This window comes from Arvicola amphibius, chromosome 7 (genome assembly GCF_903992535.2).
Source record: "Arvicola amphibius chromosome 7, mArvAmp1.2, whole genome shotgun sequence".
In the NCBI taxonomy this organism is placed as follows: Eukaryota; Metazoa; Chordata; class Mammalia; order Rodentia; family Cricetidae; genus Arvicola; species Arvicola amphibius.
In genome coordinates this window covers 121964405-121989775 of record NC_052053.1, presented here as the reverse complement: position 1 = coordinate 121989775, position 25371 = coordinate 121964405, and the positions used below count along the sequence as shown (strand labels likewise).

At 39.1% G+C, this 25371-nt stretch overlaps 1 protein-coding gene and 1 non-coding gene across 2 annotated transcripts in view; both read left to right on the top strand.

Moving 5' to 3' along the window:
- The first annotated feature begins 3053 nt into the window (after positions 1 to 3053).
- The window catches only part of Arhgap5 (Rho GTPase activating protein 5), a 59817-nt gene continuing 37499 nt past the window's right edge, over positions 3054 to 25371 (top strand). Inside the window, 3 exon segments of the mRNA XM_042055441.1 lie at positions 3054 to 3208; positions 16097 to 18729; positions 18732 to 19981. Of these exon segments, the coding sequence (XP_041911375.1) occupies positions 16263 to 18729; positions 18732 to 19981 (3717 nt within the window). The 5' untranslated portion in view covers positions 3054 to 3208; positions 16097 to 16262.
- LOC119820063 lies at positions 20200 to 20304 on the top strand. The gene has a single exon (XR_005286341.1). It is a non-coding gene; the product is annotated as a U6 spliceosomal RNA (small nuclear RNA).

The window sequence follows — 25371 nt, the reverse complement described above, 5'->3', positions numbered from 1 at the left end:
GACTGGGATGTTATTCTGCCTTTTTCTTTGTCCCAAAGTAAAAGAAGAACAAAGCTCTGGGTGATTTTAATTATCCAATACACCAGAAGAAGTGCTTACATTTAATTCCAGATAAGGAGTAAAGAGGCAAGAAAGTTGGGTGCTATTTGTTCTGGCTCCCCCACAGCACCCCAAATGAGTTTAAACTATTTCCTCATTTTTTTTTAACATAGTCTCTTTGGGGTGGGGAGGGTGAGTGTTTCAAAGCTCAGGATTATACACACACCATTTAATGCCCCTTACCTAATGAAGACAGAACTTTGGCCTCTAATCCCCGTTTTCAGATTTCTAAAGCAACAGAAGACCATGCTCCATTTCTTAGAGAGAAGACACGGGGACAAGCAACAGCAGTGGTCACTTACGTGATTAGTAAGTAGTCTACTAATAGATGTGATTAGTAAGTAGTCTACTAATAGTAATGAGCCAAGTCCTGACTGTCCACATCTTCTAAGTCAAGATGGATGGCGCAGAACTAAAAATGCCAGCTATGAAAATTATTGCTTGAAAACCAAATGGGGGCTTCTTTACTAAGAGAAATGAGACTTCAAGTCCTTGTTGAAGTCTCTAGTATCATGTCCTATAGCTGAAAATTACAACCTTCTTATGCTAATGTTTCCTTTATGAGCCCTGATTTATTTGACTGCAGATATGTTGATAAATGCCCATGGTTAGAGATTTTTCTGGTTGTTTAGAAAGTAATTCCAAAGTTGTCTTAGTATGGGTACCCTATAGTACTTAATATCTTATTCAGGTTATGTTTTTTAGTTGGCTCCAAGCACTGTTTATGGGCTTTTCATATAAAGATGAAAAATACACAAAGCACATTAAGTTCAAGCCTATATAAGGGATTAGGGCCTCGTCTTCCAAGTGTCCTTCCCCCTTCCTCCTCCTAATTTCTCTGTTCCATTGCTGTTGGGGTCCGGTGGCAGCAGATGCTCTTCGGCGGTCCTCCCCTTAGTTTGGAAGCATCCACACACACCACCTCCTCTTCTGTTCTTAGTAACACTCAGATGCAGCCAGGGATGGAGTCAGATTTTAGTCAAGCCTATTTAAAAGGAGCTAAATTATTGAGAAATTAGGAATGACTTTTCCACTCCTAAAACTATTTTAAGTTTATCTTTGAGGAATATGGACAGTGGAGGGACACGGAGGAAGGAACAGACAGATCTGTCGGAATATTGTGACAGATACAGAGGCAAATATTTTCTAACCAATTTGCACTAACAGGCAGTTTTTGTTTTCTTTCCCGACAGTGTGTAACTATACTTCTGGATGGTAATAGTGATGCCATTTTAAGAGTAAAGAGCAACCTCGGCTAGCTTCAGCACCCTATGGAGCCGGAGAAGAACTCGTATTTTAGATCGTCTTCAGACGTTTACTGATGATAAGCTGTTTCCAGTGCAGCAAACAAATCTTCCCCCGAAGAGAAATTCTCCCTCAAATTCCTTTACAAGAACCAATGAATTAGAGCAGAGTTGTGTTTTTCCCTCATTCTTTTATCTCCTGGCAGCTCTTGTAACGTTTCCGGATAAAATTGGGGTGACCTTGGGAAAGCCACAGAGTTTCTTCAGAGCTTTAAGGGCCATGATTCCTATCGTTCATTCTCTCTACTTTCTATGCACAGAAGAAAAATACATGGAAAGCTGAATGTATTCCCAAACTTGTGATATTTCTAGAAGTCTCGAAAAAGGCTGAATACATTTTAAAGCACTATCATGAAAGCCAGGAGGCAGATAGTTTCTGAAGTTGAGCTGATTGTGAGCTAGGGCCCTTGGGATCACCCTAAACCACCAAAATCTTGGCGTCTCGCTCAACTTCCCTAAGAACGGCCAGGATCAAGGGCCTGTGCCTCTGTGTCGTGCCCAAGGAGAAAGGACTCCTCTCGCCTCTGTCTAGCTCTGGCTTCTTGCTGAGAGTGGGACACACACACACACAGACACACAGACAGACACACAGAGACACACACACAGACAGACACACACACACACACACACACACACACACACACACACACACACACACGGAGGCAAGTCCCTGCAACGGAGCTCGGAGCTCCGGTACATTCTTTCCCCTTTGCATTCCTCAGTGCTCAGGGACCTTGGCCCCTACGGCTCGGAGGGATTTAATCGAGGAGGGTTCGGTGCTCGTGCCTTGCCTCGCAACGGCTCACACAACACTCAAGTTCCTTTGCAGGACTCCGAGTTACAGCCAAACACCAGAACAGAGGCCGGGGAGAGGGCAGGGGAGGCTCGGCCACCGTGCAAGGCGTGCGGCGGCGCCTAAAGCGTGGAGGATGGGACGGAGGAGGAGCAGAACGCGGAGAAAGGGGAGAGTGGAGGAGAGCCGCTCACGCCAATGGGTAGCAGGGAAAAGGTGAGAAGGAAGGGAGTAGGAGCGGGAACCAATGGATGGCGGAGGCGGAGACGGGGGGAGGGGCGGAAGCCAATGGGGAGCGGGGGCCCGAGCGGGGACGCGGCCCGGCGCGCTCTCTCGCTGGCCCGCGCGCGCGCCCCCTCCCTCCCTCCCTCCCTCCCACCCTCCCTCGGGGCGCGGGGGCTCGCGCCTTCCCGGTTCCCGGGAGACGAGGGCAGGGGCGGGACCGAAGCGGGAACGCGGCTCGAGAGGCGTCCGGAGGTGAGCACCGCGGGGCGGGGGGTAGGGGGAGTTGGGGGATTCTGGGGTGGGCGCGGGCACGCAGGCGCGCCCCCGTGCTGCCCGCGCCGCCCCCGGCCGGGTGTGTGTGGCTCCGCGGCCGCGCGCGTGCGCGTGCGTGCGTTCCGGCGGTGCGCGCCCGGGAGAGATGCTGAGGTAAAGTTCGGGGAGAGAGGGAGAGATCCGTCAGCGCGAGGAGCCCGAGTGGCCGCCATTACTGAGCCCAGCGCGACGGCGGGCGCGGGGGAAGGGGGGAGGGTCGGGGCTGCCGCCGCCACCACCGCCACCGCCGCCGCCGGCGGGAGGGCGGGCGGGTTACCAGGCAGCGCGAGCCGCGGGGCTCGGGCTTTCGGGGCGTGTGTGCCGGCGAGGGCGGGGGGAGCGCGCGGGCAGCGAGAGGCGAGCCGAGAGTGGAGGAGGCGGCGGCGGCGGGAGCGCTCCCCAGGAATGTCGCTGCCGCCGCCACCGCCGGGGCCGCTGCCGTTGAGGAGGCGACGGAGGAGACCGGCGTTGTTAGGTAGGACCTGGAGAGCCGGCTGCGCGGGGCCTGCCGCTCCCCTGCCGCCGGGGACGCCGCCGCCGGTTGTAACCAGTTCAAGGGGCTAGGGCCGGGCGGCTGGGTCCTCGCAGGCCGGGCGGCGGCGAGGGGGAGCCGGGCGGCTGAAGGGCAAGAGAGGCCGGAGAGGGGCCGCTTTCTCCACAGGTGACCGGGCCGGGGTCGGCGGAGGCCTGCTGCTGCTGCTGCTGCTGCTGCTGCTGCTGCTCGCCGAGCTCGCGCCGGCCCCGCCAGGCGTCCGCGCCCCGCGCCACCTTCACTTGTCCGGGGGCCCGGAGGGGGCGCGGGGAAGGAAGGTGGCGGGGTCGGCTGGCTGGGCGGCTGCGGTTAACGAGTTCCACCTGGGAAGGCGGGGGAGCGCGGGGGGCGCCGAGTCGCGGAAACCCGATCTCGCCCTGCAAACTTAACCGCCTGCCTGCCTGCCTGCCTTCACCCGGGATCGGCCCTTTCACTTTTTTTCCTCCTTATCTGCTCGGCTCCTCCCTAGGTCCTCAACCACATTCCCATCTGCTCAGGCTCGGGCTGGTGGGGGAGTGAGAAGTTGCACTGCGCCACCCAAACACAGGAGTCCTTCCCCGTCGTTTTGACCGCTCCTGGGCTGGGGCTTGTGATGCCGAGTTTCTCTTCGCGGGAATAACCTCTAAAAATTTTCCCTCGGTTCCCAGCAAAGAAAAGTATCGGGGTGGGGGCGGGGAGCAGCTCGGGAGCGCGCGTGCACTTATCCACTCAGAAATACACCCGCTCACACCCTCCCTCCCTCTCCAGCGTTATTGGAAATGCAAGTGAGGTGCAAACTGTGTGTGGAGCCGAGGCTGAAGGGTGCTGGAAAGTAAGGGCGAACAACTAGGGTGGCTGATAAAATGCCGAGAAAGTTGCAGGGGAGACGCGTACATACTTTTCCCATATGATGGGAATCCAGTTTGGGCCAGCGCTTAGTAAAAGAGAAGTGAAATATACTAAGTCAAAACCAAAATAGTGAGACGAGAGGATTTTTGCAAGCCTTTCTAAACTTAAATTTTATCAGTCTCCTTTTTCTTTTGTGAAGGTGGAAAGCAAGGGCACTTTCCCAGATGTTCAGGTGTGAGGCAGTGGAGTGCCCCTCGGTTGGTCTTTGTGCTTGTAGCCCTTGTGCAGGTGTTGGGGGGGCGGTCATTGTCCAGTCTACTTAAATCTAAAACCCACACCCAGTTTGAACAGGATGTTAGGAGATGTTTGCTTGCATCGAGGAGACCCATGGACGAGTTCTCTCAAATCTCCATTTAAAACGATTCTTCCGGCAACCATTGCATCCAGATGGAACTGTTCCCGAAAAATATTTGGGTTTCAATACAGACTTCGGTAAAATGAGTTCGGAAATGTTTTACTGTCAGTTCCAGTTATGCTGCCTGGTACTCCCTTTCCAGTATTTTTACATACTGGGATTAATATTATAGGTAAACTGCAGCTTCCAGAGAAATTTTACTTTAATTTTAAATTTCTCATTTTGTGCTCTTTTATCTTTTGTGATTGATCCATATTTGTCCAGTCTATAAAAGGTAGAGCAGAGGAAGGAAGTTCTAAGTGTGGGTCACAAAAATCTGTTAAGGCATTAGAGAAGTTTGTATAAATTGTGGATTGAAAGGCTAGAGATCTATGTGCTTTTTAGCTTCAAGAAATTGATCTGATTGATTTGAAGCAGAATCCAATAGTATTGGTAATTAGATAACTATTGATTTGGTTGTCTTCTTTAGGCTACATTCTTTAATCCAGGTCAGCATGCCTTTACCATTCTTTGTATATTCATTATTAAGAGCATCAGGAGTGGGCTTGGCTACATGTGGATAGAAAAATACTGCCACACAATTATGTATATTTAAACTATTTTGGCTGTTAGCTATTTTCTTCTTATGCTGTTAGACTTTGAAACCTTGAACACAGAGCTACATCTCCAGCCCCTTTGAAAATCAGTTCAGTATCATAATGTCTTAATTCTCTTACATGGTATTTTACCTTGACTGTTTTGGAGACCCATCTCCCTCTTTTTTAGAATGGTAGGTGTAACACACATTTTTTTTTTTTTGGACAATAATTTTCACCTTGAAAGTTAAGGTTTTCTATGAAATGCTGTGTTTTCTTTTTGGGTGATACTGGATATGATTCAACTTAGTCCCCCCTCCACACACACACACCCATACACACAGCTGGGAATTGAACCCAAGCCCTTGAGCATTCTAGGCAGTCACTCTTACTCTACCAGTATCCTTAGGAGTTAACTTTTTGTTAATTGAACAAAAGTGTGTTTCATAAATACTATACTAAACTTTTCCAATTGTTTATTTGGATACATAGTTTTTTCTTTGTAAATCAAGAAGGCACTGAGGTTAAATGACTCAAGAAGCATTCTATAGTGTTTTCTTGTTTGTAATATTCTTTAACTACAAGAAAGAAATGTCTAAAAGAATAGTGAAGAAATTTTAATAAAGTCATATGTCATCCATTTGGTAGTTTGTGTAATGAGCATTTAAGTGCAAGGCTTTGTTGATTTTATCAAACTGGGGGACAATATTAGAGTGTGTTGGGTTGGTGTGGAGCACTTAAACAGCAAGTATGTTCAGTGCCCTTGGTACCTTCCCTAGAACTGCAAACAAACTAGAATGAAAGGTTAAAGAATTTTTCAAAACCAGACATAAGAATTTGAAATACGTTCTTTGAGTTTCATACCTTCCCCTGGATGCCTTGAGACTTCCTCTGACAAGTCTCCCTCCCAAACTAAGGCATTTTCTGTATTTAACCCATGAAAGTTAGTTTGCATTAAGTGTTAAAACCTCTGATGTGTTGTCTCTTAATTTGATTATTTATATTTAGCACTTAACGTGCCATGGAGATAAAATGATGAGCTAGAGGTTAGGGTAGTTCAGACTTTCGTAAGAAGTAGTAACTGTAAAGGACTAAGTAGATAAAGTACCCAAGGTATAGAAAAGAGAACAGCTCGTTCCCTCATTGTCTCTTCGGGAATTCTTCGCAGAAGAAAACATTTTAAGCTCTTTTTACCCTCTCCGTGTACTGGAAGCTGACTCTCCACAAGACTGTTCAGTAAAATAAGAACTTTTATCTTATCCTTAGAACTAGAAGTATTAGGAAAAGTTATATGTAATTTTTGTTTCATGGTTAAAACATGGCTAAAATTTGTCACTTAGGTTTTTCTCAAGCTTTTTTTTTTTATCATACAGAGTTACTGTCAAACATTTTTTTCCCTAACTTCAGATTAATCTTGTTAACCTTAGCAAATTTATTGAACCTCTGGCACTATGAGCAATACAAGAAAGTGTGTTTGGAGTATAGTCTCCTATCAGAGCTTAGAGTTTATTTATTTTTAATTTTGAAGCTCCCTCTCCCACCTGTTGATTTGTATATACACATGTGCATGCAGATGCTCTCAGAGGCCAGAAGAGGGCATCAGCTCTCCTGGAGCTAGATTACTGGTGAGCTTCCGCCTCTGCAAGAGCAGTACCTGCTTCTTAATTGCTGAGTCTGTCTCCACCCCAGAACTTACAGTTTTGTGTGAGAGAAAGAATTTGAGACATGGAACAATATAAAAATAGTTAAACATGAGTCCAGTACAGAACAGGTGAGTTTGGCAACAGGATAGTATATTACTAATTTAAAATTGCTATAAAGGGTTGGAGATTGGACTCAGCAGTAAGAGCACTAGCTGCTCTTCTGGAGGATCCAGATTCTAGTCCCAGCATCCGTATGGTAGCTAACAACTGTCTGTACCTCTAGTTCCAGGGGAATCTAATGACCTTTGATGGCCTTAGTGGGCAGTTCATACACATCGAATAAGTAAGACTTAAAAAAAAAAAAAACTACATACAATGTAGTATAAAGAAATTTCTACAAAAGAGATACTATCTGAAAGTAGTATATAGTTAGGATAGTAAGGAGGGGAAACATTGAAGTAGTAATGACTGGACCAAAAGAATGCAGGAAAAGCAGGCCAGATTGGCAGGTGAGAATGATGCAAGGTGAAAGTTTAAGAGCATTATGAGAAAATTAAAATTTTAGGAGAAAATGCAAGCGCAAGAGAAAGAGATCATGGAGAAACACACCATTTATTCTCACTGAATTTGACATCAAATAGCTCTGGGGAGACGGACCACAGTTCTTGGCTTTCAGTTTGGTATAGTTTGTCCGTTTTTTTCTTGTTGATTATACACCTTACTGATTAAATATTCTTTGCTTGCTATTTCTATGTTTACCTTTTCAAAGCCAAGGTGACACTTCTTTGGCTGTTGACTGTTTAAGGAAATGACTGATGATGTATGGGATTTGTCAGATATTTCTAGGAGTACCCAGATGGTCTTAGAATTTTCTGAACTTTTATGGTCTTGTTAGTCATCTTGCCCTTCCCTCATTTCATTACCAAGTCCCGTGTCTTTGGAGACGACACCTGAAACTCAGGTGTTATCACCACCTGTTGCTGAAACTGATTAGCGTTTCATTGAGAAACGTTGACTCATTTACTTCATATGTCTAGTGCCAGTCACAAGGTTCTCTGTCTAGCATTGTTCTTTTCAGTTCTGCTGAGATTGTTCAGGTGCTGAAGCATGCAGTATGTATCTATTTTGTGGGCTTTGTAACCCATCAGATTCAGTCTTGTATTCTACTTTTAGACTCTTCTGTTTCCTTTTACAAGGTCTACCTCCTGTTTGCCCTTTTTAAGGATATATTTTAAGCATATTTTCTAACAAACCGTATTTCTCAACTTTCCTGTGTGGTTGCTGTGCTCAATTCACTCTACATTAATCACACATCTGAAATGCTTCTCTTTGAAAATCAAACCCCATCAAATCTTACTATTTAAATTTTTTCTGTTCACAGAAATTCTTCATCTCAAGGTTAGAGAAGAGACTCAGTAGCTAAGAGTTCTGGCTATTCTTGCAGAGGACCTGGGTTTGATTCCCATCACACACATAACTGCTTACAGTTGGCCCGGCATCCTCTTTTGGCTTCTACATGCACTGGGTACACATGTGGTGCATGTGTTTACATACAGGCAAAATACTTAAACATGTAAAATACAAATAAAAAATTAATCTAAGGTTTGTAAACTTTGGCCTTTGGGTCAAATCTGGCCTATTTATTTCTCTGTAATGCCTTTTTACATTGTGAAATAGCTGTCAAAATAATAATAATAATAATAATAATAGAGTATATTAAAATTATGTACAATTCTGCATCTATGTGTCTTAATGAAGTTATTATATATCAAGATCATTTTGTTCTCAAATCAAGTAGTAGGACAGACAACTAGGCAGTATACAAAACCTATTTAGTGCCCAACCAGTTATGGAAAAACATTCACCAAACCTTGGCTTATTATAGCTTATAATTGATCTTTCATTTATATGAATTCATACTGCATTTTTCAACTCCGTGATATATATCAGATTGCTTTTATCTCCTTGACTATAATACTATAAAGATGGAGGGTGGTTGTTGCTGGTGGTATGGAGTGTTTTTGTTTTTTTATTTTTAAGACAGTTTTATGTATCCGAGGCTGGCCTCCAAGTTACCAGTTAGCCATGGATGACCTTGAATTTCTGATCCTCCTGTCTTTGCTTTTGGTGATTGTGTTGTGATTACAGGTACATATCACTGTCTTTGTTTATTAGACTTACTGAGGCAGGCTCTTTTAGTCCAGGCTGTTATAAAACTTACAATGTAGACAAGACTGAATGTGCCTTCTGCTTCAGCTTCCCAAATGATGGAGTTATAGACATTGGGTCACCTTGAACAGCAAGATTCTATATAGTGCAGAAAATGTCTTTTAGCCTCTTGACACCTTTTAAAAAATGTCCTATGTTTTTAAATTCTATACCCCTTCCTGTGATTATTTGGCTTTGCTACTATTCCCATCATCAAGTATTCCCATCTTTTAAGAAAACTATGAAACCTACGGGTAACCACTGGAGATGGCTTAGTGTTTATAAAGGTGCTTGTTTTTAAACCTGGCAATCTGAGTTTGATCCCCAGGACCCATGTGGAAGGAGAGAACTGACTCTGATCTATACACAACACCAATAGCTTATATGCCCACATACACAATGAATGTAAGTTTAAAACATTGAGGAGCCTTGCTTACAATCATTCACATAATTAAAATGATGGGTCCTCTTCTGTGAGGCATTACAAATACAGAGAGTAAAATGATTCCCTTCTCTCACTTTTAGTGTTTAGAAGAGGGGTGAGCATATTCATAGTACTGGCTTTAGTCGGCTTCCTTATAGTGCCTTTGGACCTTCACAGTCTCTGGCATAAGCTTAAGCAGATAGAGGCTAAACATAGGCAGTACAGATTGTTCTCTGAGATTGACAAAAATGTGATGGCCTTGCATGCTTTTATTTCCACTATAGAATAAGGAATTAGACTGGTATAAATTTGGAATAACTTCCTTATAAAGGCAAAGGAAAACATGTTATCAGAGAAAGATGTAGATTAAGGAATAAGGTCTGCAGTTACTTTGTTTGGGATTAGTTTACCTGGTTTACAGTTGTTTTCATCAATGAAACCTCTTTCCCTCCTTAAACAGTAATTGGAAATGTCAAAAGATAGAAATGGATAAAAGTAGAATTACTTGTGTTGAATAGCACTTAGGAAACCTATAGTATAGGTTTGTGATTGGACTATAGGCCTTAGAAAGATGCTGGGCATTTTAGATTAGAATACTATTAGATTTTAGAGGCTTATAGCAGTATATGGATTTCTGTTAATTGTGCCAACAATTGTGACTTCAGGATTTTAAGATGGTTTTAGAGTTATGTTTACTGGGCCTGGAGATTGGGTAAAAACAGGAAGTTCCATGATTTGCCAGTTAGTCACTACATACTTGTTGAAAGCTTTGAAAGGTTCTCTTCACTCTTTGCGTATAGTCTCATCTAAAGACCAGTTCATTGAGTTGACTTCTCCCAGCTACATTACATCTAAAGTTGTGCTTTTGTGGCAGAAATCTTGCTTCAAAGGTAAAATATAATAATACATGAGTGTTTTTTTTTATTAGAGTACTATATTGTTGAATTACTTAGGTATCTTACTTATGCTGAAATGTTGCCTATTTTTGCAGCATTTTGCAACATTGATAAATTTGTCAATAAGAACCAGCAACTTTAACAGAATTAAATGTATCAAGTTTACACTAATTTTTTAGTATGAACTTTTTTTCTTAAGTTTTTCTGGATAAGTTTGCCTTAGCTTATGGAACACAGGATGAGCTTTGTGTTAGGTCTATCTTTGTGACTGTTTAGTTACATTGGGATATTTAAGATTGAATTATTAAGTAATTATAAAGTTATTTCTGTATAATCAGGTCTTAGAAATGTAATTTCTTATAATAAATACTGTGACTTTTAAAAAGACTTATTTAAAATTAGTTATATTCAGGATTATATTTCTTATTTTTAGGTTTTTAAATTTAGCTTTCATTTTATGTGTGTGAGTGCTTTGCCTGCATGCACAAATGTGCGTCATGTGCCTGCAGTGCCTGTGGAGGAAGGAGAGGATGTCGGAACAACTGCAACTGGAGTGCTGGGTGCTTGTGAGCTGCCATGTGGATACTGGCAGTGGAACCTAGGTCCTCTACAAGAGCAGCAAGTATTCTTAACTGCTGAGCCATTTCTCTAGCCCCTGACCCTCTTTTTTAAAATTAGCTTTAAGTATTCTAAAACTATATGCTTATTCTGGCTAAGTACATTATTATGCATCATAATTTGTTTCAGATACCTTCATTTTTGGAAAAGTTTTCATCTAACTATTAAGATCTATGAATCTGTTGTGTGAAGTACTTTTAGACTTGTGGGCTATACTAGTGCAATGAACGTAGATTTGTGCCTTTTAGGCTCTTTAGTTAAATCTGGAGTGAAATAGGAGAAGGGTATAGTTAATGACATACAATAATTATGTTATATAGTAGTTTTGGAAATACTAGTGCAAGTGCAAAGGCAGGCATGTGCTAAGCATGTTGTGTGCATCAGTGTGACTGAAGCAGAATGAGAATTTGGGAAAGAGTTATTAGAGTAGCTCAGAGATAGGAGAACACTGTAGAAGGCAGAGGATGAGTAGTAGTACTGGAAAGTTCTGAACAGAAGTTCTGGATTGTATTTTAACAAGAACCTGGCTGCTTTGATATTAACAGACAAGAGAAAGGAAGCAGAAATTAGGCAAGGAAATAAGAGTAGAATTGTTTACCAAACATGATGATGAATAGAATCTGGGCTATTTTAGTAAAGGTATCAGAAACTGCTAAGTTCTATGTGTGTTTTAAAGATAGGACCAGTCAGATAAAACAATATAAATATATAAACATTTTGAAATTTATACTTTTTATTATTAAATGCAACAGTTTTATGGAAAAGGATAAAAGTTTATTTAAAGATTGTTTATAGGTTTATGTGTCTTAATTGACAGTAATTGTGTATGTGGAATACAGTATGATTGGATCAGGGTAATTGGCATATCTCTACCACCTTAAGTTTTTTGTTTTGTTTTGTTTGGTATTGAGACATTCAGAATGTCTTGTATTGGTTTGCTGTTGGATACTATTGTAAAATGTGGACCAAAACCAACTTGAGGGAAAAAAAGGATTTATTTGACTTACACATTCCAATCACAGTCCATCATTGAGGAAATCAGAGCAGTAAATTCAGGAGGGAGCAGAGGCAAGAACCATGGAGGAAAACTTACAGGGTTATTTTCTCTGGCTGGTGCATGATCATTGGTCGTCTAAGGAAGGCAGTTCCTTAGTTGCGGGTCTTTCTTAGGCATATCAGGCTAACAACCAAGATTGGCCATCACAAGTTTAACCCCTTGTCAACTTGACACACAAACACATCACTGTGAAACCTTTCTTTTCCCTGCTTTCTGTAGCTAGTTCTAATATTAATATCACAATATAAAACACAGTCCAGCTTTTAAGTCTCAAAGTCTTTATTTAAATTTTCAACACTTTTTAAAGTCCAGATTTTCTTTAAAAGTTCAGAGTTTCTTTAACAGTGGGTTCCTGTAAAATCTAAAATAAATAATGTAGTTTAAGAGGAGAGAAGAACCTGAGCACAGCTATAATGAAATAAAGCGAAACCAAAGTCCAACAGAAGCTCTATGTCTTCTCGTACCATCTGGGATTCATTCACTCATGATCTTCTGGGCTGCAAAGGGCTTGGATAGCACCACAACTTGACTCCATCATTTGCAGCCCATGAAGCTTGTCTCCTTGTCTCAGACCATGTTCATTTTGCACCTGACACCGTCCTTGGTAGTCATCCTGTGGTCCTGGCATCTCCAATACACTAGAGTCTCCACTGCAGTGACCTCTCTTGGCTTTCTAGAGGGTCAAACCACAGCTGTTGTCCATGACTCTTTCAGTCCTGGAGTTGCTACAACAGTTGAGGTTGAACTTTGACCCATAGCCTCTCCTGCCTCTCTTCAGGGACTCTTTGACCTTTCCATATAGTGCCAGGCCTTAGCTGGTCTCTGTGATATCTTCATGCCTTCAAAACCAGTACCATATGGAAGACTTACACATTGCCAAGTTCTGCTTTCACCTTGAGATACAGCTCCTAACCCCACCCCCAACTGTGTGCTGACCCTGAAGAACTACTACCCAGATTTCTTCACCTCAGTGGTGCTGGTCTCTTACTGATCATAGCTAATTTTTCAGTACTAGCTAACCAGCATTGATTGTCCTAGTAAAGCAAAGATTTTACTTAGATAGATTCTTAATTAAAATGTCACAGGAACAGCAGTAGAGTCTTTGAGAGACTCGGACTTCCTCTGAAACTTCACAAGCCAGGCCTTCATCTGCATTTCTATCCACATTCTCATCTCTAAGCTCCAGCAACAGTTCATTAAGCTCTGAGCGCTCAGTGATTTTTCTAGCCAAAAGCTTCCAAATGAGCTCCAGTCCTCCCCCAAAACAACATGGTCAGGTTCATTACAATACCCCACTTTCGTGTAACGATTCTGCTCCAGCTTGCTTCTCTGCTACCATGATAAAACATTGACCAAACAAGCTTGAGGAAGAAAGGGTTTATCTGATGTACAGGTTATAGTCGATTATTGAGAGAAGTCAGGGCAGGAACTGTAGAGGAAAGAAAGCACGATAGTGGTTTATTTTCCCTGGCTTGCTCAGCTGCCTTATACAGCGCATGCCACCTGCCCACAGTAGGTAAGGCTCTCCTGTGTCAATTAAAGTGACCCACAGGTACAGCCACAGCCCAGTCTAACAGAGGCAGTTTCTCTGTTGAGGTTCCTTTTTTCCAGATATGTCAACAGCCAAAATTAGCCATCACACCTCTCTTTTAGCTATTTTAAAATATGTAATTTTTGTCAATTCTGATTATTCTGCTGTGGTGTAGAACATTAGAAGTTATTTCTACTATCCAACTGTACCTCAATACCCATAATAAACCATCCTCTCTTCATTTTTCTCTCTCCTCACACTTTATCCAAGCTCCAGTTAGTCTTCTAGTCTCTAAAAATATTTTAGGTTAAATTGTGAGTTCTTAAAAACCTATTTTTCATTTTTCTAGATTTTTTATATAGCTTTTAATTTGTAAAAAGTTACTTCACAATATTAAACTTTATTTAAAAGAGAATGCATATATGAATTTTACCCTAGTAAAATTTTAGAAAACTTAGTTCTGGGAAATGGCCTTATTTTGACAGAGATATATGTATTATTATTAAGTTCTATAAAGATAATTGACATTCTGGACATAACTTTCTTGATATAAAACCTACGTTTCTAAGATAACCTTGAAGATGAGAGCCTTCACTATATACTATTAAAAACAACACTGAGTAAGTATGTAAACACTGATCCAAACCTTGTAATTTCATTTCAGGCTGTTACTATTTTTTTTCCTCATTTACTAATTTCACTTTGTAAAAAATAAGTTTACTAAATGTTATGAGACTGAGTAGCTGTGTATGAGTAAAGTTTCAGAAGAAATAAAGAAGCTATATTTGTGACTGATCCAGTAACATTATTACGGGTCATTTTTGAAAAAAAAAATTCAAATTAAATAACGCATACATAGTTGAAGAGCAGTGTTCTGATCTTAGTTTATTAAAGATTTTTGTTCTTTGCCCTTAAAAAATACCAAAATTACTTTGACTAAATAATGGGGGTAATTTTGGTCTGGCTATTAGAATTCATATGATAGTTCACTTTTATTTTCTAGACTTGGCTTTCTCAAACTAAGATTTCTGTGTTAAACGTGCTAGTAAATGAGAAAGACTCTGATGAGAGTTGAGAAAAGGAGAGCTATTTGCCTAATACCATTTCCCGTTTCTAGGTGATTTTTTTTTTCAAACTTGTAATTTAAAAAGTCACTTCATGGTGATTCATGTCTTTATCTCTGGAGTTGACGTCAAAGTAGTTGACCTGACAGCTCTCTTAGAAGGATGGACTGGTATGTTCTTCACTGTGTCTGATTGATCGTTTACTGAGGATTGATGTGAATACCATAAAAGTTATGGAAACTTTCTCATTTTTAATATAAATTTTCATATTTATGATTCAGAAATCGTCACTGTCAGATTATTTAGGATGTGCTGAAGCTTTAAAATTAAACCTAAATTGACTGAGCCTCAATATAAGAGTTTTATTTATCTTTTAGATATAAAGCTTTTCACTGCCCAGTGTTCAATGGTGTGATTACATATATAAAACTCAGATATACACATTTTCAATTAATATTATCTCCCTCTTATTTTTTACACCTTCAAAATATCTTTTATGGTAATGCTCTTTTCTGTGTCTTGCCTTTTCATTTTAAGATGTAGAGTACATGTATAAATGTATATATGTGTGTGTCTACATATGTGTACATACATATGTCTGCATGTATGTATGTGTATATAAATGTATATGTGTGTATATATATGCTCGTGTTTTGGGGTTGCTGTAGGAGAGCAGAAGTGAATGTGCTGTTTTGGGGCATCAAAACCAGGGGCCCATAAATATGCTACATCTCCCAGCCCCAAGTCTGAACTCTCAGTGAGCCATGGTATCCAGAGTTACATTGTACTTGGATAAGCTTATATAAGAGATATTGCTAAAAGTATGAGCATTTTGGTAGAGAATAGGTTTTAGTTAAAAGTTTTCTACAGTATTAACTTGTTTCCCCTTTTTCTTCTGTTCTTTGCTCTGCTGTGTTCTCTCAATTTTGGGAGGAGTGTGAAATCTAATAGGTTTCACAGGTGTGTTGAAACTTATTGAAAACAAAACATAAAACCCTAAAATTCAAAAATCCTGGGGAAATAGGTTTTGAGGAATTCTGTTATCTGAAGCTGGTTATTTTATATTTTAAAGTCATGAGGCTGGAGAGACAGCTGTTGAGGAGTTGTATAGAGCATGCTAGGGTTAGGGCCTTGATTCTATTCCTGATACAGTAGAAAGCAAAATTGAATACGAGTTGTAAGGCAGTTGAGAACGCAGTACAGTGTAGTTACTACTAGCATGTTATTATGGAAGGGAGGAAAATGAAAGCAGTGGAAAAGATTTGTTATTTCCTCAAATCTGTAGGATAGTGTAATTAGAAGCAGAACTCATATTTGGTTAATAGAGGCTTTAAGAGAGTTCATTTTAAAGCTTTTAAGCCATTAGATTTATATATTTACTATTTTGTTAGATTTACCTTAAAATTTGAGGCCATTGTACATTTGTAAAGGTAAAGTATAAATTGTCTGTGTGGTTTCTTTACATATATGCAATATCATTACAATTTTTGGTTTACATAATACTTTCTGTGGACATTTTTACTTTGTACTCACAAAACTCACATAAGATTTTCATTTTTTTTCTCTTTCTAGGAAGATGATCTATATGATCTTGAAGACCTTTCTTTGGCGATGAAGGAACTACAAAGAACCAAATATAATTCTGAAATTCAGGATCTGTATTTTGAGATGGTTTTATTTTCAGAATGAAAAGTATATATGGTTGCCTTTTTGAATGTAGAGACATGAGAAAAGAGTTATGATGGCAAAAAACAAAGAGCCTCGTCCCCCATCCTATACCGTCAGTGTAGTTGGACTCTCGGGGACTGAAAAAGACAAAGGTAACTGTGGAGTTGGAAAATCTTGTCTGTGCAATAGATTTGTACGCTCAAAAGCAGATGAATATTATCCAGAGCATACTTCTGTGCTTAGCACCATTGACTTTGGAGGCCGCGTAGTAAACAATGATCACTTTTTGTACTGGGGTGACATAACACAAAATGGTGAAGATGGAATAGAATGCAAAATCCATGTCATTGAACAAACAGAGTTCATTGATGACCAGACTTTCTTGCCTCATCGAAGTACAAATTTACAACCATATATAAAACGTGCAGCTGCCTCTAAATTGCAGTCAGCAGAAAAACTAATGTACATTTGCACCGATCAGCTGGGTTTGGAGCAAGACTTTGAACAGAAACAAATGCCTGAAGGGAAGCTTAATGTAGATGGATTTTTATTGTGTATTGATGTAAGTCAAGGATGTAATAGGAAGTTTGATGATCAACTTAAATTTGTGAATAACCTTTTTGTCCAGCTTTCAAAATCCAAAAAGCCTGTGATAATAGCAGCAACTAAATGTGATGAATGTGTGGATCATTATCTTAGAGAAGTTCAAGCGTTTGCTTCAAATAAAAAGAACCTCCTTGTAGTGGAAACATCAGCACGGTTTAATGTCAACATTGAGACATGTTTCACTGCATTGGTACAAATGTTGGATAAAACTCGTGGCAAACCTAAAATTATTCCCTATCTGGATGCTTATAAAACACAGAGACAACTTGTTGTCACAGCAACAGATAAGTTTGAAAAACTTGTACAGACTGTGAGAGATTATCATGCAACTTGGAAAACTGTTAGTAATAAATTAAAAAATCATCCTGATTATGAAGAATATATCAACTTAGAGGGAACAAGAAAGGCCAGAAATACATTCTCAAAGCATATAGAACAACTCAAGCAGGAACATATAAGAAAAAGGAGAGAAGAATATATAAGTACCTTGCCAAGGGCTTTTAATACTCTCTTGCCTGATCTAGAAGAGATTGAGCATTTGAATTGGTTGGAAGCTTTGAAGTTAATGGAAAAGAGAGCTGATTTCCAGTTATGCTTCGTGGTGCTAGAAAAAACACCTTGGGATGAAACTGACCATATAGACAAAATTAATGATAGACGGATCCCATTCGACCTCCTGAAAACTTTAGAAGCAGAAAAGGTCTATCAAAACCATGTACAACATCTGATATCAGAGAAAAGAAGAATAGAAATGAAGGAGAAATTCAAGAAGACTTTAGAAAAAATTCAGTTCATTTCACCTGGACAACCATGGGAGGAAGTTATGTGTTTTGTTATGGAAGATGAAGCATTCAAATACATCACTGAGGCTGATAGCAAAGAAGTATATGGTAGGCATCAGCGAGAGATAGTTGAAAAAGCCAAAGAAGAGTTTCAGGAAATGCTTTTTGAGCATTCGGAACTTTTTTATGATTTAGATCTTAATGCAACACCAAGTTCAGATAAAATGAGTGAAATTCATACAGTTCTAAGTGAAGAACCTAGATATAAAGCTTTACAGAAACTCGCACCTGATAGGGAATCTCTTCTCCTTAAGCATATAGGATTTGTGTATCATCCCACTAAAGAAACCTGCCTCAGTGGCCAATATTGTACAGACATTAAAGTGGAGCACTTACTTGCCAGTAGTCTTTTACAGTTGGATCATGGCCGCCTACGCTTGTATCATGATAGTACCAATATAGACAAAGTTAATCTTTTCATTTTAGGGAAAGATGGTCTTGCCCAGGAACTAGCAAATGAGATAAGGACTCAATCCACTGATGATGAGTATGCCTTAGATGGAAAAATTTATGAACTTGATCTTCGGCCTGTTGATGCCAAATCGCCTTACATTTTGAGTCAGTTATGGACTACAGCCTTTAAACCACATGGGTGCTTCTGTGTATTTAATTCCATTGAGTCATTGAGTTTTATTGGAGAATTTATTGGAAAAATAAGAACTGAAGCGTCTCAGATCAGAAAAGATAAATATATGGCTAATCTTCCATTTACATTAATTCTTGCTAATCAGAGGGACTCCATTAGTAAAAATCTACCAATTCTCAGGCATCAAGGACAGCAGTTGGCCAACAAATTGCAGTGTCCTTTTGTAGATGTACCTACTGGTACGTATCCTCGTAAATTTAATGAATCACAAATAAAACAAGCTCTAAGAGGAGTATTGGAGTCAGTTAAACACAATTTAGATGTGGTGAGCCCAGTTCCTACCAATAAGGATGTGTCCGAAGCTGACTTGAGGATTGTCATGTGTGCCATGTGTGGTGATCCATTTAGTGTGGATCTCATTCTTTCACCCTTCCTTGATTCTCATTCTTGCAGTGCTGCTCAAGCTGGACAGAATAATTCCTTAATGCTTGACAAAAATGATTGTGAAAAAGGAGGCGAATACAGATCACAATATTGTCATACCATTCTTCAATTGGAGTAAGAAAAGATGAACTGGTTCATGGGTATATATTAGTTTATTCTGCAAAACGGAAAGCATCAATGGGAATGCTTCGCGCCTTTCTGTCAGAAGTTCAGGATACCATCCCTGTACAACTGGTGGCAGTTACTGACAGTCAAGCAGATTTTTTTGAAAATGAGGCTATCAAGGAGCTAATGACTGAAGGAGAACACATTGCAACGGAAATAACTGCTAAATTTACAGCATTGTATTCTTTATCTCAGTATCATCGGCAAACTGAGGTCTTTACACTGTTTTTCAGTGATGTTCTAGAGAAAAAAAATATGATAGAAAATTCCTATTTGTCTGATAACACAAGGGAATCCACCCATCAAAGTGAAGATGTTTTTCTCCCATCTCCAAGAGACTGTTTTCCCTATAACAACTACCCTGATTCAGATGATGACACAGAAGCACCACCTCCTTATAGTCCAATTGGGGATGATGTACAATTGCTTCCAACACCCAGTGACCGTTCCAGATACAGGTTAGATTTGGAAGGAAATGAGTATCCTATTCATAGCACCCCAAACTGTCACGATCATGAACGTAACCATAAAGTGCCTCCACCTATTAAACCTAAACCTGTTGTACCTAAAACAAATGTGAAAAAACTGGATCCAAACCTTTTAAAAACAATAGAAGCTGGTATTGGTAAAAATCCAAGAAAACAGACTTCCCGGGTACCTATGGCACATCCTGAAGATATGGATTCTTCAGATAACTATGCGGAACCAATTGACACAATTTTCAAACAGAAGGGCTATTCTGATGAGATTTATGTTGTCCCAGATGATAGTCAGAATCGAATTATTAAAATTCGAAATTCATTTGTAAATAACACTCAAGGAGATGAAGAAAATGGGTTTTCTGATAGAATTTCAAAAGGTCATGGGGAACGTAGGCCTTCAAAATACAAATATAAATCTAAAACTTTGTTTAGTAAAGCCAAGTCATACTACAGAAGAACACACTCAGATGCAAGTGATGATGAGGCTTTCACAACTTCTAAAACTAAAAGAAAAGGAAGACATCGTGGAAGTGAAGAAGATCCACTGCTTTCGCCTGTTGAAACTTGGAAAGGTGGTATTGATAATCCTGCGATCACATCTGACCAGGAGGTAGATGATAAGAAGATGAAGAAGAAAACCCACAAAGTAAAGGAAGATAAAAAGGTAAGTTTAGTTTATCTTTATAATTAAAGTGCTCACTTTTGCCTTAAAACGAAAAAAAGTATGTATTTAAGATAATGAGTTTGACATTAATAAGACCTTAAGACCAGTAAGTAAATCTAGTATCTCTTGGATGTTTAAAATTTAAAATATTTGTTAGGACAGATTTGTAAACATGCATTTATTTCTTTATGCTTTATTGGAATAGAGTTTGAGTTTAGTGCTCACTTTGGTAACACTAAGCTAAAAGTGGAAACATACAGAGAAGACTAGCATGGCTGATGTGCAGGGATGACACGCAAATTCGTGAAGTGTTCTGTATTTATAAAACTTTTGAGTTTATATTTTTCAGCGTGAAAATTGTGGTAGATGTTTATTTTACATTTTCAATAATAATGTTAATCTATAAAACATTAGGCCCTTTATGTGTATCAGATTTGTATTAAGTTATAGTTAATGCTTCCTACTTATTTTTTACAGTATTTCAGGAATTTCTATTACTGTATGACTTGATTTCATATAAGCCTTCATTCAAGGATTTTATGGTTATTAAGATAGTATTCAGTATATTTTTATTCTAATCAATTGAGCATTTCATCAGTTAAATTCATGGTCTTAATAAATTATTAATATAAAGTTCCTATATCTGATTGCAGTTTATCAGACCCAATTAAAGATAAAGATATTCTTAGTAATTATAATACTCTAGTTTTTTGGCATATAGTAAACTGACCATCATAACTTGGATAGACATTTTAAAAGCTTAAACTATAAGCTTTCTTTAAACTTTTTTCTTTCTTTGGTAGACTAAACATTTAAATTGTCTTTTCATTTAGTCTAGACATGTAACATACTCTTATGACGTCATGACACATGATCCTGACTGTATATATATCTCTGGCATCTTGCACATACAACCTTTTATTGTTAGTAGTCTTGCCTATAGTCTGAGGTGGGTTTTGTTGTTGAGGTTTTGTTTTTGAAACAGGCACTTTTGTCCCTTAGGTTAGCCTTCAAGTGTGTACTCAAGGCTGGCTTTGAACTGGTGGTGTTCCTGCCTTGGCTCCCAAAATTATAGGCCTATACCCCCACAGCCAGTCATGCCTTAATACCTTTTATCACTACCAAATCCTATTTTCTGCTAATTTACATAAATTGAGCATCTTTAATATGAAAATCAAAATTGAAAATGCTCCAAAACCCGAAACCTTTGGATCCCAACATGAAGCTGCCCATAGAAAAAATTATATCTGACCATATCTAATAGGTTACAATGAAAGCTAGAAATACTTATAAAATTAACTTTAGACTGTTTATAAGTTATATGTGAAACATAAATGAATTTGATGTTTAGCTTTGAATTTTATCCTCAAGATAATTCATTCTTATCTATGCAGGACATCACAAATGAAAAACAAATGAGATGACGCAACTCTTGGTTCCAAGCAGTTTTAAATAGGAATACTTAACTTTGTTATTCAAACTTTCATAACTTTTCATAGCAGTGGTTTCTCAGCCTTCCTAATGCTGCAGCCGTTTTAATACAGTTCCTCAAGTTGTGACCCCAACTTAATAAAATTATTTTGTGCTGTTTCATAACTGTAATTTTGCTAGTTATGAATCATGTAAATACCTGATATGCAGGATAACTCAACCCACAGGCTGGGAACCACTGATTGTAGTCTTTCCACTTCAATATTGTCTGTATGTGTATTTTTTATGTTCTGGTTCACAAATCCTAATTGTTTTGCTATCTTTTGGAGAGGGACACAGACTCTGTGTGTGTGTGTGTTGTGTGTGTGTGTGTGGTGTGTTTGTGTGTGTGTGTGTAACATGTATATACGATGTACACATGCATACCTGTGGAAGCCAGGGGTTTGATATTTGCTGTCTTCCTGGCTTGTTCTCTGTCTTTTTGAGATAGGGTCTTTCACCAAACCTGGAGCTCACCAGTTGCCTACGCGTCTAGCCAGTAAGCTTCAGGAAGTTGCCTGTTTGCCCTGCTAGCACTGGGATAATAGGTGGTGCACAATTGAGGCCAGTTTTTTATGTGGCCTCAATTCAATGAGAATTCAAGCCTATGTGCTTATTCAACAGGCACTTTACCAATTGGTTCGGCTATCCATCCTCCAGTATAATTTCAGCTTAAATAGTTATTGCAGGAATAGGAAAAAAAAGTTCTTGTATGGTCTTCATCAGATTTCCTGGGTGTTAAATTTATCCCTTCTTCCTTGAGTATAAGGTGGTGGGTGTGTTTGCTTGTTTAAGCATTGGAGGTTAAGCTGAGGATCTTGATCTTGCTATTGAGTTCTTCATTTGTATCCCCTATGCAAAAATTTTCTTTAGTAACAGCAGTTTTCCAGTGTTTTGTTTTTGGTTTTTGTTTAGCAAATTGATTAAAACTGGCTAGTTAGTTTTCCAAGGTTTTAATTTTGCTATTCTTTTGTTCCTACAATGAAGAAGTTATTTTCATGAAAGTTTGTTCTAGTTGTCTTCTTTAGGATGCGTTTGTAATCACCAGACTCAAAAGGCGTATGTTTTAGAGATTCAGTGATACTTCTTTAGTATCACTAAAATTCAAGATGTCATTATTTTTTTCTGTTGTGTAGTACTCCACTGTGTAAATGTACCACATTTTCCTTATCTGTTCTTCAGTTGAGGGGCATTTAGGTTGTTTCCAGGTTCTGGCTATGACAAACAATGCTGGTATGAACATAGTTGAGCACATGTCCTTGTGGCACGATTGAACATCTTTTGGATATATACACAAAAGTGGTATTACTGGGTCTTGAGGAAAGTTGTTTCAAAATTTTCTGAGAAATCGCCATATTGATTTCCAAAGCAGCTATACCAGCTTGCACTCCCACCATCAATGGAGTAATGTTTCTTTACCCCACATCCTCTCCAGCATAAGTTGTCATCAGTGTTTTTGATCTTGGCCATTCTTAGAGGTATTAGATGGGATCTCAGAGTTGTTTTGATTTGCATTTCTCTGATGACTAAGGATATTGAACATTTCCTTCAGCGTCTTTCAACCATTTTAGATTCCTCTGTTGAGAGTTCTCTGTTTAGGTATGTACCCCATTTTTAAAATTGGATTATTTGTTCTTTTGATGACCAATTTCTTGAGTTTTTTTGTATATTTTGGAGATCAGACCTCAGTCTGATGTGGGGTTAGTAAAGATCTTTTCCCACTCTATAGGCTGTCGTTTTTGTCTTGTTAACTGTGTCCTTGCTTTACAGAAGCTTTTCAGTTTTAAGAGGTCCCATTTAGTAATTATTTCTCTCAGTGTCTGTGCTGCTGGGGTTATATTCAGGAAGTGGTCACCTGTGCCAATGTGTTCAAGTGTACTTCTCACTTTCTCTTCTATAAGGTTCAGTGTGGCTGGCTTTATGTTGAGGTCTTTGATCCATTTGGACTTGAGTTTTGTGCATGGTGATAGGTATGGGTCTATTTTCATTCTTCTACATGTTGATATCCAGTTATACCAGCACCATTTGTTAAATATGCTTTCTTTTTTCCATTTGATATTTTTTGCTTCCTTGTCAAAAATCAGGTGTTCGAAGGTGTGTGGATTAATATCCGGGTCTTCTATTTGGTTCCAATGGTCCTTCTGTCTCTTCTTATGCGAATACCAGGTTGTTTTCAGTACTGTAGCTCTGTAGTAGAGTTTGAAGTCAAGGATTGTGATGCCTCCAGAAGTTCTTTGATTGTACAGGATTGTTTTGATTATCCTGGGTTTTTTTGCTTTTCCATATGAAGTTGAGTACCGTTCTTTCAAAGTCTTTGAAGAATTTTGCTGGGATTTTGATGGACATTGCATTGAATCTGTAGATTGCTTTTGGTAAGATTGCCATTTTTACTATGTTAATTCTACCTACCCAAGAGCATGGGAGATCTTTCCACTTTCTGGTGTCTTGTTCAATTTCTTTCTTCAAAGATTTAAAATTCTTGTCATGCAAATCTTCCACTTGTTCGGTTAGAGTTACTTCAAGATATTTTATGCTATTTGTGGCTATTGTGAAGGGTGATGTTGCTCTGATTTCTTCCCCAGCCCTTTTATCATCTGTGTACAGGAGGGCTACTGATTTTTTTTATTTCAAGTTAATCTTGTATCCTGCTACATTACTGAAAGTGTTTATGAGTTGTAGAAGTTCCTTGGTAAAATTTTTGGGGTTGCTTATGTAAACTATCATATCATCAGCCAGTAGTGAGAGTTTGCCTTCCTCTTTTCCAATTTGTATCCCCTTGATCTCCTTTTGGTGTCTTATTGCTCTGGCTAAGACTTCAAGAACCATATTGAATAGATATGGAGAGAGTGGACAACCTTGTCTTGTTCCTGATTTCTGTGGAATCGCTGGGAGTTTCTCTCTGTTTAGTTTGGCTGTTGGCTTGCTGTATATTGCCTTTATTATGTTTAGGTATGTTCCTTGTATCCCTTCTCTCTCCAAGACCTTTATCATGAAGGGATGTTGTATTTTGTCGAAAGCTTTTTCGACATCTAATGAGATGATAATGTGGTTTTTATTTTTCAGTTTGTTTATATGGTGGATTATTTTGACAGATTTTCGTATGTTGAACCATCCCTGCATCTCTGGGATAAAGCCAACTTGTTCATGGTGGATGATGGTTCTGATTTGTTTTTGGATTCGATTTGCCAGTATTATATTTAGTATTTTTGCATCAATGTTCATGAGTGAGAGTGGTTTGTAATTTGAAAAGTAATGTCTTTCTGTGGTTTGGGTATCACACGGTAATTGTAGCCTCATAAAAAGTTTGGCAATGTTTCTTCTGTTTCTATTGTGTGGAGTAATTTGAGGAGTAGTGATATTAATTCTTCTTTGAAAATCTTGTAGATTCTGAGCTGAAACCATCTGGTCCTGTGCTTTTTTTTGATTGGGAGACTTTTGATGACTGTTTTATAGGTCTGTTTAATTTGCTTATCTGGTCTTGATTTAATTTTGGTAAGTGATATTTATGTAGAAAGTTGTCCACTTCCTTTAAGTTTTCCAACTTTGTGGAGTACAGGTTTTTGAAATATGACCTGATGATCCTCTGTATTTCCTCCTTGTCTGTTAACAGTTATGTCCTCCTTTTCATTTCTGATTTTTTTTAATTTGGATATTCTCTCCCTGCCTTTTGGTTAGTTTAGATAAAGGTTTGTCTGTTTTGTTGATTTTTCTCATAGAACTCTTTGTCTCATTGATTCTTTGTATTATTTTCTTTGTTTCTATTTTGTTGATTTCAGCTCTCAGTTTGATCATTTCCCGTTGTTCTCTTGGGTGAGTTTGCTTCTTTTTGTTCTAAAGTTTTCAAATGGTCTGTTAATTCACTAGTGTGGGATTTTTCCAGCTTCTTTATGTAGGCATTTAGTGCTATGAACTTTTCTCTT